The sequence below is a fragment of the Ostrinia nubilalis genome, chromosome 9 (assembly GCF_963855985.1).
Source record: "Ostrinia nubilalis chromosome 9, ilOstNubi1.1, whole genome shotgun sequence".
NCBI lineage: Eukaryota > Metazoa > Arthropoda > Insecta > Lepidoptera > Crambidae > Ostrinia > Ostrinia nubilalis.
The window spans coordinates 4689862-4707211 of record NC_087096.1 but is presented as its reverse complement, the minus strand read 5'-3'; the positions used below and the strand labels follow the sequence as shown (position 1 = coordinate 4707211).

The 17350-nt window shown below is 37.8% G+C and overlaps 1 protein-coding gene across 1 annotated transcript in view; it reads right to left on the bottom strand.

Moving 5' to 3' along the window:
• Positions 1-663: 663 nt before the first annotated feature.
• The window catches only part of LOC135074816 (protein Gawky), a 35892-nt gene continuing 19205 nt past the window's right edge, over positions 664-17350 (bottom strand). The window contains exons 17-19 of the mRNA XM_063969198.1: positions 15358-15702; positions 14159-14278; positions 664-10074 (exon numbers count right to left, since the gene is read on the bottom strand). Of these exons, the coding sequence (XP_063825268.1) occupies positions 9832-10074; positions 14159-14278; positions 15358-15702 (708 nt within the window). The 3' untranslated portion in view covers positions 664-9831. The remainder of the gene's footprint in view (positions 10075-14158; positions 14279-15357; positions 15703-17350) is intronic.

Sequence of the window (17350 nt, the reverse complement as noted above, 5' to 3'; positions counted from 1 at the left end):
GCAAGTCAACTAAATTCAGAAAATTAACTCTAAAATGTAGAGTCCTAACTGATAACCCAACCTGGCTGGCGCAGCCACTATTCTCTACAAATACAGTGAAACTTTGCTAAATGGGACCTGGATAACTGAGGAACCTCCATAACTCTGGAACTCATGCATAGGCACAGAATAAGTAATAGTACCAAGGTACAGAAGAATTACTCCGCAAGACTAGATAAATGAGTCTTGCTACGACGCGACTGTAACGCTTTTGGTTTTTCTTGAGTTTCAAAGTTGGTTTACGACTGTTATCTAAGATTAAAATAACAAAAGCGAGACAGCTGTATGACACCTCATGTATAGAAATTTCGGCACCTCAAAAGAGTTATGTTTTGTTTAAATGTTGATGATGTCGTTTTCCACAGTGGCATCTCGAAGGGAACGCACATAATAATTCTTCGTAATAGACAATCAATGGCTGTTGAGTTATAAAGAGGGAGTTGATGTACGGGTTTTGTAGTAGGTAAACCAACCAAATGGAACTAATTTCTACGTTACAGAAAGTTTTTCTTTATAATGAACGACGTTATAAAGAGTTTACACTGTATTTGTAGTTAAATTTGTAGCTTTTTACCGTAATTATAACGGGAATGGAAAGAGGAAGGCTTAAATAAAACAGCCAGAAATTTTAATGATTTTTTTTATTTTTTTTACAATTAATCAGATAACATACATATCAAACCAGCCGAAGTATGGCTAAACCCATTTATTATCTAAACTTAAGAACAATACAATGAAATTGATACCTCTCAAATTCACCTTATTTTAAATATATAGATATATTATAATATATGCATTCACTCTACATATAAATCTACAACCTACTTATTCATAATCTAAGTTTGCATAATAAATTCAAAGTAAATATGCCCAAAAGAAATATTGTTGAACTATGAATATACATATAACTTTTTGGCAATTAATTGAGTATCATTTCTGTGCATAGCAAAATTAATTTTCTTTAACATGTAACTTAGATCTTATTTATAAAGAGGCCACAAATATAACATGCGTTTCTGTCGTCAGTTCGATTAAATAGGGACTTTTTGTTAAACATTATTATTGCCTATACTATAAACATTACTCTTATCGAAATGTAAGAAAAATATCCTTACGCAATAACTGAATTAGTCTAGCAGTGCTGTGCAGTGAGAGTCTCGGGTCTACCGGTCGAGGAGGCATGCGGCCGGCAGGGCCGGGCCCCGGGCCCGCGGGCCGGGCCGGGCCGCGCCGGGGCGCTCCCTCGACCCGCCTCACCGTTGTGCGTACACATTGCGCTAACGATACGATACAATACAACACTTCACATAATGATCAAAACAACTATTTGTCGTCTACATAAAATTTTTCTCCAAATGTTTATATTAAAATATGTCTACTTATTGTAACTTCTAATTAGTTACAGCCAACTTTACAAATAATTGATACATTAGACTCTCAAATAGATCTCTACTAACTATTTATTAATTAATGGTAAAAAATAAAGATAAAAATACTTCTAAACATTGCATTTCAATCACATAAGGTTTAGTTTAATTATACAATAATAACATTTTTAAAACCCGAACATAAGTTTTACATGAACATTGATATCGTTGAGTTCTGGAATGGAAAATAGCACACTTAAATTCACTAACTGTTACACTTACATAATAATTATTGTTCTCCTGCTTTGTTTTGTAAAATACATTGCTTTTAGGTAGTATCAGAAAAATAACAGGAAAATATATCGATATCTGATAAAATTTACGATAAACACCTTAAAGTAACTTAAACAGAAGTAAAGTGTGTACCAAATAACAGTGCAGTGCGCGTAAGTACAGAGTCGATAAAATATTTTGATATAGGACACACTACGTGAGGTTATTGAATGAGGTAATAAGACAGAGCCGGGCCGGGGCGCTGGGCCGGCCGCCGCAACCGCCGTCACGTCACCAATTGGAAGCCGACGAAATAATACTCTAACTAATTTATACCTACAAATGATATGAAGTTGGTGCAATATCATCAAACGTATCGAGTAAAAAAATATTTACTGAATTTCGCTTACATATATCTGAAGGCACTTAAGCATATTTTAATAACAACGAAGCACAAATGATTGTACAATTGACTAGTCGCGTAACGGGTGCGCCGGCGCGCCGCGGCCGGCCCGCGCTCGCTACCCTATTATTTGGTACGGGCCCGGGAACATACGAGGATCGTGTACAGATTGATACAAATATTACTATTATTAAGGCAGCCGTTATACATAATTTTACTATTACGAATTTTACGCTCGCCTCATTATTTAAGACAGTAATAAGATTACAGATTACATTAAGATATTAAAAATACAAATTTCCAAATAAATACCCAACAAAGTTATTTTGAATAAGAACAAAAGGAACACTACAGCAGCAATCAAATTGCGAACACATTTGTACTACATAAAAAATAATACACAACCCTTTGCGCGAAAAGACTGAAAAGTTCAACTTTTAAAGTCGCCGTGAAACTCGGCCCGGATTGCACGTAGAGACTATTTTCCCTTACATTTCAAAAGATTATCATGTGAGTATTAATAGCTGTATCTTTATCAACTAGAAGGAAAAACAATCTTCAGGGCCTCGGTTTCACTTTCAGTTAATACTAGATCTTTAGAATTATTTTTCCCATCACAGAGTTTTGCTCAGAAAACTTTACTTTTTACTTTAGCCTATTGATATAAATATGACATAATTTAGTATCTGCTTATAATAACTGTGTTCCAATACAAATATCAAGGAGAATAATTATTAGTTGGTGTAATGTGAGACGAGACAGCTTAAGTCTACACTAACTTATCTTTACCACTATCCTGATATTGTTATATGAATACGTACATCAATGAAACACGCTTTATAAACTACATTGTACTTTAACTCAAAGGTGGTACCAAAATATTATTTTATTATTGTAACGCCAATCACTTTAGTATTTTAGAGAGATGTCACTCACTACACAACTACAGGCATTCAATTTTGTTTCCATTATTATGATAACTTAAGGACTTTTATAAATATCAAACTTAACTCATATTTGTGGAAATTACAGATATGAATACAACAAAATAATTCGAATTAGAAATGTAGTAGATATGCAACGTTCAAGATCAAATATTTAAGAAAACATTTCAGATGGCATCGGTGGTATTGATATAATTTCTCTTTTGTCAGTCTCTGCGTGTAAGGACGAGGACATGGTAGTCGTGGGACGGCTTGGAGCTGCCCAGGGGTCGGTACGGAGCTTGCTAGCGCTGTACCACACGACCAACAAAGTGCGCGTCGATAACGGTCGTTGAACAAGTATCCAACTCGATACATCACTAATTTAAAAAAATATACGAAGCAGTAGTGTCTCGTCACATAGTATATGCGCTGACGGCAGTAGGAAACCTCTAATAAAATAAATATTTTCATCCGACTCACTGGATAATATTTAAAAATATTTTCTTAATCACAGATATCAGTCTGTCAAAATTTAAATTAAGTATATTTCAGAATTGGATTAGTCGTTCCTCACTTACTAGGTTATTATTCAAGTACAATCAAGGTACAAAAGTGACTAATTTAAGAGCACAGAGTATTGATTAAGACGCCAATAGATATGGTATAGTGAGAGGTTTGTCGTTCAGGGGAACTAAGGGTTTGGTCATTATACTACGTTACGTATATCGTGAAGCGCGGTGCGTCGAGACCGGAGCGCTTCCTAGCGTACAATGAACATTGAATATAAACAATTTCAAACAGGTACAACAGAGATCTAATGAAAGAATAATACGAATATAAACTAGTCATATTAGGATATGATCGTTAATTATGCTCGATAACAAAAGCTTACTTTAAAGCGATGTTCGAATGCGAGAGAGACTAGAGAAGCAGTGTCGTGCAGTTAGCTAGCACCTGGAGTCTACTGCATCAATTAACATGGTGGGGGGTTGGCCTTGATACACATACATATATACATAAACGCTACATAGTCCTTGAACAATGAATCAAATGCAACTTTACTGAATTCAAACTAGCACAGAAGGTACGCCGCTGGCGCCGCGCCACCCTGACGGCGGGCGAGGGAAACTTTGCCGTGTTCGCAGTTTCCGACTCGCGCGCCGCGCGTCGAAGTGGCGCGACTCGAGCGATTACAATAAATAAACTATACTGGTGTGCATATACTTCGATACCGCTCACTGAGCTAACGGATAAATGGCGACTTACTGATCTATAATTACTATACATATAGCAGTTAAAAATATTCAGCAATCACATTTAGTTAAATTACCACATAGAGAATTTAGCTTAGTTCAACGTTTTTATCAATGGCCCTCTGTTTACACGTAAAGTCACTCAGTTCATTTTTTTTTACTTTGTATTTAATCAGTTGTTTTGTTGTTTATCAAGAACACCCTTTAACTTACAGCTATATACCAATAATACAAAAATCCATTCACTATAATTAAGGTAAATTTTAGATATTTAAACACTAAAATGTAAAATATGAAACATCCTAAATAAACTCTGATATTCCAATTTTAGGCATTAGCTCAATTAATTAAAAATATATGCTTGAGTGACTATGATAAAAGAGAAATAAATGCATTATTATAATACTACCCAACCATTCCCTTGTAACATGTCACAGGGTTCCAAGCTGCTCGGGCCGACTATCATAACCTCTACACACTACGTCAAAAGCCTTCTTTATTTTATATTTGGTATTCACTTAAACGCACCACATAACAAGACTAGAGGAATGATTGCCTCTTGTGCCGACGTCCATCACCACGATCCCTCATAAATAAGGAAGACTAGTTTATTTGTAGATATCACCTAATGCGCTTCTATTGTAGGACGCCAACGTCGTCGTAACGTACAAAAATATATATAAATAAAGACAACAAGCAAAAACTTTAACCTTATTTAAAATTAAAGGCCCTTCTGAATATTGTACACTATCACTACATAATGTCATATAACATCATAATGATTTATGCGACAGCAAAATATATTAACAATTATGGAAAATGAGAATGTCTTTTAGTATGCGTTGAGTCAATTCAGCTGGATGTAAGTGTTCAGCGAAACACGATATTCATACATATTTTGGTCCCTATATGTGAAATAGAAATAAGTAACATGCGCCAGAAGTACATTGTGACCGAAGCAAGGGCTGGTTGCTAAGTGGTCGACTGGGGAACAGTCTGTCGTTGTAAGTTGCAACAGCCATCAGGTATAATCTGAGATTTACGTAATACACTAATATAAAAACGAGGTGACAGTTAAAATAAATTATAGGCGGCATACCCAACTCACTGAATACGTCGACTCATGGTATGGTCTCACAACACTACAAGCTAATGGAGATTACATTATTTTTAGAATTTTACTCCACTCTTACGGGAAAAGCGTTATTAGTGTCGATGACGCACAGGGCCAGTATGCAGCTCCACCGTTCCAGTTAACCCCTTATCACTAACCAATTCTATTTGAACTTCAGTCAAGTGATCACAGCAACCATTACTCCTCTAATTGTTAACGGGTGTCACGTCATAAGGATCATGAGCGCCGGCATACTGCCCCCGCGAGCCCCAGCCTTAATACAATTAAACATTAAAATTAACAACAATATTATGAGCAAACTACTATTTGAATACTTGAGCTAAAATAACCAGAGCAGCTTGGATAGAACAACGACCTCCGCGGTGGCTGTTATTTTTAATTATATTTTTTGTAAATGGCTCGCATTTGTACGATCAAATAGTTTGTTGTGATGTCAGAGATCGACGCAGATTATCTAAGAACATTAGTGGTCGTTAAATGGCATAGACATCGACTTTGGCATTCAAGTTATGGAATAGACACGAATTTGGATTTGAACACGCACGTATACCGTGCGGATTAAAAAAATATACGAAACTGACTCAAAATAAAGCAACTAATTTAAAGTTACACGTTAATTCGGGTAAACTTCATGAAAAAACCAAAAATAAATAGATAAAAATATTTACACATAGGTATATATAAAATGTTGATTGACGACATAACACTTACAATAAAAGTAAAACATAGCTAAGCTCTTTTATGATTACACAAGGCGTGGGCGCGGAGCCCCGCTGCACGCAGCCTTATATTGTCTACACTAGTCGGCCGCTCCCGGGGCCAGTGCACAATTCATTACAATACATTCTCAAAGGAAACGATTACACCTGCCATCGGTTACGGTAACGTACCACAGTTCATTGAGGCACAATCATTGGTTTATTTAATTGCTTTTCTTTTTTTTTTTCGTTTTTTTTATTTTTTTCATTATTTTCTTACATTTACACCTATGATAATTATTATATTAAGGTACGTAAATTTATTCTAAATAACAGAAACAAGTTACGAAAAAATGTTAAAAGTGAAAGCGTGAAGCGTATTAAAATCTTTTTATATGAATATAAATTTCACATTATATACATATTACGGTATAGATGTAAGTAATAAATATACAACAACATAATAATAACACAGAGTAAAATTGCACATGGGCAATTGTGTGCAGGAAATAGATGCAGTCAATGAACCGAGAGGAGATTCAGCTTCGCGGCGTGGGCTCTCGTCACAACCTTGTCGCTCGCTCTACGCCACTACAGCACAACGCCTAACATTATACCCATTATTAAGTACTGTTACCTTTAACTGACTAAACACTTCAAGGCATTACTTTTGTCTTTAATCTATGGACAACGTATTCTACAGGGCACTGGATCGTTATACTTTCCGTTACTCGGTTTGTCTAACTTTAAAAATGGAAAACTCTTATAAAAATTATAATTTTTTATAATGACATTTATTGCTGTATTAAATTCACTAAGTCACCAGTAAACACTGCGTTTTGAAGCTTTATGAATATTGGTGTACGAGTGGACAGAATAATATCAGTTTAAAATTGTAACGTTTTTTTGTATTTTTTATTTTTATTTTATTTTATCGAATAGTTAAAAGAAACACCCTCACGTAAATTGAGCTTGACAACAATAGAATTGACATCGACCTGTTAGTGTGTACTATTGTTGCATAGACATTACACGAATGATATAGGAACATCAGATCAATAACCCGTACCACAAAATTAATTTTAAAACAATTTGGAAGAATCGTTATCAAGCACAGAGATGCAATCTAGTTTTAGACACCATTATCTTTGATACTCATTCTTTGGCAATCTAACGCTATACATCACGACAATATATTATGGCCCCTTGGCGATACAATGTTGGCGCGATTGCACATGCCGAGCCTTCAATATTGCGGTTTAGATGTTACTGTCGACTCCAATGGAATTCAAACCGAATATTTCGCGTGTTAAAACTTCCACTGCTACAGTCGTTAACGATTCGCAAAAAATAAGGCAACAAAGATCATGCGATTAAGAGAAACATCGTCGGTCCCTATAGTAAGTTATTAAGGTAGTAATGAGAAATGCTATTTTGTCTCTAAATGAACACATCATACATCGAAACATTTAGTTAACTCTAAACTACTACAGGTCCGAAGCGATTAAGAGTCCATAACGCACAAATATATATTATTCCAATATCGCGTTCTCCTAACTTAATTCATTAATTTGTGAAAGTTTTCGAGCGCGAGGCTCGACAAGGTACAGCGAATACTTATACACCTAACTTAGCACTAGTCGTTACGTTTAATTGTAAGATCACTGGAAGATGCACGAATACAGATACAATGTACATTAGTCATTCGCTTTGTGTGGTCGATCTCGCGGATCGTAAAGCGTGGTGGGTCCGTCGTCGACGGTCATGGGCTGAAGCCCGGAGTCTCTAGTCAGGGCGGAGGGCGCGGGCGCGACGACCGCGGGCGACGCCGGGACGACGCCGGGACGACCGCGGGGCGACGCCGGGACGATCGCGACGCGACGCCGGGCCGCTTCGAGCGCCCGGCGCTCCTAAGTCTACGCCCGACGCCTCTCTACTTAGCTAATCCCGTAATATATTGGTAATGATATATTTTGGCAGAGTATCTCTGTGGCACACCATTAATAAATTAAAAAGTAAATAAAAATGTAAATAAACTTTATCATAACGAACATTTACAAGTGCGATCGTTGCAAGTTAAATATCAATAGTATTCTTATCGAAACCTACGATAGGACTTAAGTGTATACTTATATCTACAATGATGTTGTAATACCGACATGGAGACTACGACTACAAGTATATTATTAACAGAATATCTAAAGCATATGTCACTTTGAATAACTTTCAAATTGAGCCTATAGAAAATACCACAAATCTTTTATTAAATAGATATTGATATGGCTAAATTTAAGTTATTAGAACTTTATTCTTACCTATACACAAAAGTGTAATATTTACTGTCAATTATAGTACTTTTTAACACTTCTCACAAATGTATGTAATATAAAATGATAAAACAATTTTCAATTTAATAATATATTAGGTTACCCTTACATTAATCGTATAATCTAGATAATCGTTTCATATATTAAACATAAAGTGGCACTTGAATCACAAATACTGGAAATAATTTGGGGAAACATCAGCTACGACGGAGGCGGACCGCCGGCGACTCTCTACTGGATCGCTCCAACAAAATAGATTATCCTTACAATAGGCAAGATAATTACATCACAGGATAACTGGATTGCACGGAGCCGCGGCCCCGCCCGCCCGCCGCGGCCTCCAACGTATATTTGTATATACTCATTTCCACTTCAGACTATACAGCTTAAAAGGAATTTACCACTACAAGAATGCACTTCGAATCTCATAATTTTCAATTTTTGTTATCTTTATAAAAATTACAAACTAATTGTAAACATTTGTTAGTCTGCGAAATGCACTTACACATTTATTGCTGAATAAAATATCACTACTGGAAAACGAAAGGCTCATCACGAGTGAGAATTCAAAACAGAATAAATAATTAAAAATACATCAGTATGGATAAAACGAGAAAAATAAAAAACGAACACGAAAGAAACTCGGAACGCAACATCTCGACGGGCGTAACAGCAACAGCCCTCGAGTGCAACAAAATAAATACAGACTAAAAGAAGGCCACGGGACGAGTGACTGAGGTAGCCCGCGACGCAACTATCTACACCGACACGATTATTTGGTAGAGTTACAGGATACTACAGTCCCGGCGGCGGCGCGCGCGCGGTCTCACCACACGCGCACCGCCGCGACCTACTACTTACAACTTCATAACCGATACATTCTATGTCTGCCGTTGTATATGTATAATTCTTATGTACACTAAATAATCTACATGAACACTTACAACACAGTAGATATAATATAGTTGTGGACAGTTGGCTACCGCGGCCGCGTCGCACCGCGTCCCGACGCGACGCGACGCGTCCGACACGATCTGACTAGGCGAATAAAATTAGTCTGTCCCCATACGGGGGACCGTAAAGCGTAATTACAACTAGACACATAGGGCCGCGCCCGCGACCAAATTGACACGGTAGGAGATTCGCCGCGGGCGATCGGACCCGCCGCGAGCGATTCCAGAGCCGAACAGCAGGTTTAGGTTGAGTCTAACTTGCAGAAATTTGCGCGTCTCTAAACGTCAGGAACTTCTGCAAGTTGAGATCGCGAATGATGCGAATTTACGCAGACACGAGTCGCTGCAAAATTGCCTACAAACGTGTCTAAACGTGCTTTACAAAAGCAGCCCTTAATCGCTGGCGGCGTCACGCGGATGCTGCCGCCCGCTGCCGGTGAGTGCGCCTTACCGTGGTTTAGATGGACTCGCCGCCGAGGAGGTCGGGCGGGAGGAAGGAGTTCAGCGAGGAGGGCGTGGCTCGCTGGTCGTGCTCGGGCCAGAGCCCTGGGAATCCGCCCCACGAGTCCTTGGAGCCGCGCCACGCGCCGCCGCCGCCGGAGCCGAGGTGCTGCAGGATCATCTGCACCTCGGACTCGGCTGGTGACTCCGCGAAGATGGTCGTGTTGCTAAGCACGCAGTTGTTTAGCGCCATCTGAGCCTGGAGATGGACGGGGCGGAGGTTTAGGCTCTGACTACACAGCATGGACTATTAAAAATAGTGCTCACAAATCGTCAAAATACCTACATATTAAAATAAAAATAAAAGAATAATAAATAAAACTTAGTTTTGCTCTTATGGAGCCTTCACATGTCTCATAATTTTTTTGCCCTACCAGCTTGAAGACCAACATTTGACAAGTGCTGAGAAGAAGCGCCGCTAAAAACTCAAGACACCACCGTCTGCCACTTTGGCGAGACGGCATATTTAAATTTACTCGTCTCACCTATTCATGATTCTAAATAAAATAAATACTACAATACATTTATTTAATGCCGGCAAAAAATATGTAATAACACTGCTTTTGCTCTCTCTCCAGTCTATAAATATTTAAATAAAAAAGAAATAATTGATTAACAAGTATACTTGATTTATTTTTGTCTAATTTATTATTAGTAATTGACTAAAAGAAAAAGATAATAAATATGTATTATTATAGTGTTGTCTATTTTGTGTAATGTCTCAGTGAAACTACTACCAGGCCTGTTCATCTCCGCGAGTTCACATCGAAAACAAAACACGCACGATAGCCCACCTACAGGAGGCGATTCGACAAGGCGTCACATACGAGATACGAGCGAGCATTGACACACGCACGCGTACTCTTGTATTATGGAAAAAAATAAAAAAATACTGTGTAAAAAATACTGTCCAGTATTTAACTGCCTAAATAATAATAAAAACACACAATGTACTTTTTTTAAGTTGCCTGAAGACACTGAGAGGTAAATAAGTGGTTATTGTTATTCATGATAATTCATGCAAATTCATGTATTTCTTCGATTTCTTCCGACATTTTCCGCGATTTGGCACTTCACGTTCACGTCACACATTAGTTTGCCGAAGTTCGCCGAGCCAGCTATTGTCAATTATTATAGGTGTCAAACAGGATAGGGTCTTTGCGCTGGTTTTCGTCCAACTATCGGAGTTGCCAACTTTGTGATCTTAAAATACCCTTACATAAATGTATCATATTATTTTATGTCGTTCGAGTGCTCATAAAGGCAGTCAACTAAAGTCCATACTGCAACGCACACACAATCCGCAGTCCGCACCGTAACGTAAACGCCTTGCCTCGCCGATGACAGCGCGCGAAGGGCAATGACAGCTAGCAAAACACTGACGTATATCAATGTCTCATGGACTTGGCGTAACTTTAAAATAAACGTACTCGGTACATTGCGCACACATTTACACGCATTATAAATACATACACGATTTAAGAAAACAACATGGCCGCAATATAGGCAATCAGCTGACAGGTATTTGTGTGTGTGTGTGCGTGTAGTTGTCAGCTGATTGCCTATAAATATGTTGTTTTCTTAAATCTTGTATATAGGTACCTACTCGGCACAAGTCAGGTAGTTAGTGACGTCACATGAAAATGTTGCCAGAATGAGTACTGACCAAACATTATCTATTTCTTTTTTTTATACATCACCAGGGGTAAGTTAGAAAGAGATAAACAGCTGTTTGTCATTAATTTGTCGAATTTTTGTATAGATCTATATTTCCTCTCCACTATTACCTCCATGTCACAAAAGGCGATACGTTGTTGATCCCTTTCCGAGTTGATTTGCCTGCTATATGACCTGAGCTATGCTTTAAAAAAATGACCCTTAGTCATCTAAGATTTAATTTTGTATGAAGAAGTTTAATAAACACTTAAAATTGTGTTTATAATGCTATCAATTAGACATACGTGCCAAAAACTTTTCCTGTCAGCACGTTTTTTTTCTAGCGCGATGATTTCTGCAATGTACCGGTGACCGGTGTATAGCCGCGCATTTACGTAATTTTTTGGAACTCACTACTTTTTAAATTACATTTTCATTTGGGTAGAACTGTTGCTTAGGCATTATAGATTGCAACAAAACTAGCGCGGGATGGCTACTGCCTTATGTGAATACAATACTTTGTATTCAAATTTTACGCATGTGTTTATGGCAGCTCAGTGAAAGGGACGAAAACCGAAGTTAGATAGAAAACCAGCACAATGACCCTACTTTCAAAAATTAATATTGCGATTTTATAAATCACTTAAACGACTTTATATTAATTTGCGGTACGAAGTACGCCGGGACAGCTCGCAAAACAAATTCATTATTTACATATTACTAATTTATCAACTTTGTTCATTGTTAGTTCATTAGTTGTTCGTGTTTCGTTTGGGTTAGACCAAGAGCCGAATGCAAAAAATAAATGTTACTTAATTATATTAATCCTACAAAAAACGGACGGACGTGTGCAAGTCTAATAGCCATATACTTGGTTAACTCATTTTAAAAAGTGCACAAAAACGTTCTATGTTCAGACAGACTATATGACGAATCTATAAGGGTTCCGTTTTTGCCATTTGGCTACGGAACCCTAAATACCGTATCAAAATCTGTTGCATAGTTTTAAAGATCTAAGCATACATAGGGACAGACAGACAGGAAAGCGACTTTTTTTTATAATTATTACGTAGTGATGATGGGCATATAGACCAAATAAAGACATTTTGATTTAAGGGGGGGACATCGTAAGAGCCATTCACATTTTTATCAGAAAGTTAATAAATTAATATATTTAGGTTTTTGAAATCTAAAACAGCTAGGAAATCAAAGAGGCAAACATGATACCTTTGTGATTTTATAGGAATTTTATTGTAAAACACGGTCATATTAAACTTTTATAAAAAAATCCAGAGGTAAATGTTTTTTTTCGACAAAAATTTTTTCTAATCGTGTTTTCGAAAATATCATCCCATCACACATACGTTCTGTGATACATAATATTGAAAACAGTGCGAAATATCGTCAATTGCAGTTTTCACATACTAAGGGCCCATAATGAAATTAGTATAATGTTTGTTTATGTAATAAAATTTGGTTTGAAATACCTACTGAATTGAATTTTTATTTCTTACTAGCTTTTTGGCTTCGCCCACGTGAAATAAATTGTCACAGTTATGTGTGTTATAAAATATTTAGGTGCTAGCTCTTACACTATATAACTGGCGGCCGCATGTAGCTGCGCGTTGCCGCGAAGAGCAGTGAATGCAAGTGTGGTGCGCTAGATGGCGACACAGTAGCTTCTTGTAGCAGTCAGCCCTATGGCATCAAGACAGTACCGATCACTGACGTATGTCAACAAAACGGTGCTCGACTCTTAAGACAAGCTAAATTATACCATATTGTTGATGACATTGAGCATACATTTTTTTGAATACCTTCGCGAAGAAAAACTTCTGTACGTAGTACTTATTATTATTCTGTGCTACTACACCATTTTCAAAAAAGTTACACACAATTCCAATCTCATAATATTATTATTCTTCATAGCATAGGTACTCGTATTCTATTCACAGCCGCTAACAAAGGACCGCGCCCCGATTTAATTTGTTTGTATTCAGTCTGCACGGCGCGAATCAATAAAGCCCTATTCACACAGCGCATGCGCGATGTATCTTCAAAACTTTAGTTCAGAGTCAGACTTTTCAATAACAATAACTCTACAGATGAATCAGGGATTGTGGGTAAACCCACAAGGTGGAACGACAACCTTATAATGGTAGCAGGATTATTATTAGCATGCATTATGTAGCTGATAAAAATCCACTTGACCAATGAATAAAGTCCACCTGGGTGAAATAATTCCTTTGAACAAATTAATCTACTCATGTCACCTGGAAAAATAAACTGAGTGAAATGGTCCCTAAAAAATTAACTTTGTTCATCTGGGTGATATCACCTGGGTGAACAAAGTTAATATAAGGTGGAATAAACCAGGTAGAAGGAAGGCGCTGGATGCAGGCCGCTACCAACCGGGCGATGTAGAAATCATTGGGGGAGGCCTATGTTCAGTGACGTCCTGTTGCTGAAATGATGTTATGCTTCAACCACACCAACGAGATCAAAGGCCAATGACAGGTCGCGTGAACTGTCATAGGTCGCGCGACCTGTCATTGGTCTTTCATCGCGCCGGCGATGACGATCTGCATTGGTGTGGTTGAAGCTTGGAATGCTTGGATGTAACATACCTTAGCCGCCTCCTCGCGAGTGGAGTAGCGGGCGAGGGCGAGACCCTGGTTCAAGTACAAGTGGAAGTTCTGCAACGGCCCGTGCTGGATGCACAGGGTCTTCAGCGTTGACCCGTCGATCTGGAGATAAAACATACAATTAATAAAAAAACCTTATAAAATTCATTTTATTTTTGCAAGTAGGCTTTTAAAAAGCACTTTTACACATCCCAGTATTAACCCTACCATTGCATCGGGACTATAAATGGGACAATGTCGTATAACTCTTGCAGAAGATAAGATAAGATAAGATAAGATAAATTTATTGAATAAAAACTTAGCCTAAATACAAGAAACTTAAATGGGACTATGAAATTATTTGGTTAGTAACTAGTAAAAGTAGAAGAGATTGCATATTTGTTGTTTTAAAGACAAGAAAAGAGATAGAAATATTGAAACTTTTTGGGCTACATTTTCAAACAAGGTTAAGGTCATGTAACATACTAAAGCTCAGGTTTGTTTTGTTTCAAATTGATCTGCATATTGTTGGGTTAAAATAAATTATAATAACCAAGTGCACACACACACAAACACCGCAATAGAGAAAGGCGTAGCAATATGAATAACGACGCTCCACGATTGCTAATAAATACGAAGGTCGCTAAATAGGTTTGCATCATTTATGAAGTGATCCCTGACCTTTTAATAGCGCCGTTGTCATTGTTTATTGCCTTAACATTGATAGTTTGGCATTGAGTGAAAATGCTGCGTAAATCATATTAGTTGCTTTAAAAAAACTGTAATTAAAATCCAGAGGGGCAACCCTCATCATCATCATCATCATCATTTCAGCCATAGGACGTCCACTGCAACGGGGCAACCCTGATCATGTTAAAATGTGTAACTTTGTAGACTGTAACAGTCAGACTTTACAAGCCACTACATGTCTGTAGTTTTTGGATGTCCAAAATACAACAGAAAAAGGCAGTTCTATACAAGAGTAAATTTTCTTATACCACTAGTGTCATTGCTCTGACGCTAAACTTTATCGACCCCAACTTGTACATATTTTTGCTATGTGTATGACTTTTCAATGAAATCGTTGACTTCCCAAGTGAGGGAATCAGAAGGCGGATAGGCGGATCAGAGTTTAAAGTCAGTGGACTTTAAACTCTGATCCGCCATAGTAGTCTGGAAAGATTAGGTTTTAAAATTTTTACCTGGGCCGTGAGGTTCTTGAGCAGCAGCCAAGTAGACGCCTGCCAGGAGGACACGGGCCTCTGCTGCGCATTATGGTGCTGCGGCCAGGGCTTGTTTAGACCAGGGGGCGCAGGCCGAGGCTTGCCGGCCCACGTATCAGCCGGAGGCTTCAGCGCATTGGCCGCCGAAGTGGCCGGCGGGGCGTAGCTCCACGTGGACGAAGACAGCGACCGCTCCCCGCCCGGGGGCGAAGTCTTCCCGCCGAGCATATCCGTGTCTTTGATCGCGGCCAAAGATAGAGGCGAGCGGACCACGGATCCAGGCGTCATTGCTGGGTCGTCTTCGACGTTCTTCATCTGGTTACCCTGCGGAATTTACAGCTATATTCGGAAGTACAACTTGGTTTATGATATTGAAAGTTTATCTGTGTCGGAATTGAGTCACGTGTAAGATGTTGTGAACTATTGAGAATAACGTGGTTGTGTCACCTATTTATACCATACAGAATCAATCTTATAGACTTCAGTAACTTACAAAAAATAAGGCCAGCAGCTTTTAGTAACTTAAGGCCGGGTAGCAGAGAAAATGGCGAAAATGAGGTTTTCATTTTTCATTTTTGAGGTACTAAACAGTAAAATTAAAGGCTAAGATTTTTTTTGGGCATAGTTGAGGATATTTTCTAGGGCTATTAACGGATGGAAACACGATTTGATGAAGTTGACTCGATAGAATAAATTCCCAAAGTTACCTCTATTCGTTTTCTATTTATGGTTTTATTTTTAAAATAAGCGATTTGAGATTCTGAATCTTTTACTAAACTAAAGTTCAGATATAACTTGAGGGCTTTTAACGGATGAAATTTTTATATTGCGTCTTATTTAGTTACTATGTTAAAAAATGTGGAAAAAATCGCCCATGACGACTTGGACAATCTCAATCAGTCGCGCGGTGGCGCTTACGGAGGACGGACGCGTGTCAGTTTTTTGGCCGTGACAGTTCGCGATTTGTCAATATTTTTGACAATGATGACTTTGATGAGTCGCAGTATAATAATATCAGTGTTACTGGAGAAAGCTAAAATTTTTGATAGTTAAGAATTATGAATTTTGTCTACCTATTGAAATTTAAATCGTTGGCATCCTTTTAAACTAAGACTCTACTCATGATACATAGTACATTCCTCAAATATGAGACAAAACCAATGAGTTAAAATTACATTTTAATAGTACCTACCTACATACAATCGTCTTACACTCTTTAGAAGAGCACACTGATACAAATAAATAATAAAAAATTAGGTCAAATATAGGGGCAACTGCACGTCACTGAAAGACGATTCTGTTTACTCGGCATCTGGGCTGGAGAACAAGAATCCTTGCTTACATATGCAGATGTAAATAGAGTTATAACTGGACAAATTTTACATAAAACGTTTAACAGAAATCAGTTAAAAGACACATACATGGAATACCAATAAGGTTGCGGAGGGAAAGCTACCTATTATAAACTAGCGGCCGCCCGCGACTTCGTTCGCGTGGACCTCGTTTTACCCCCGTTAGATGTGATGTTTTACCTCGTTTTACCCATGTTGATAGATGGCGTTTCACGGCTTCTACTGAATGAATATTTACGAACGTCATACCGTAGTTTGTCCAGTGCTGTAATTTTAACCAATGACGATAGATGGCGCTTTTTAGACACGTCTTATTTATTTATTAAAATTTATTTGCCACATATCGTCATAATGTTAATCTGGGTTATAAACAATAATACTGTAAAGTTTCAACAAAATCCGTTCAGTAGTTTTTGCGTGAAAGAGTAACAAACATCCAGACATCATGACATCCAGACATCCAAACTTTCGCCTTTATAATATTAGTAGGATATTTCACAATCCAAACTAATTATTTACTATTTAGCATTTACTTACAGTAAATATTAGTTTGGATTGTGAAATATTTAAAATAAAACAAAATAGGGTTTCAAATTACCTATCTATACCTAATATCATAA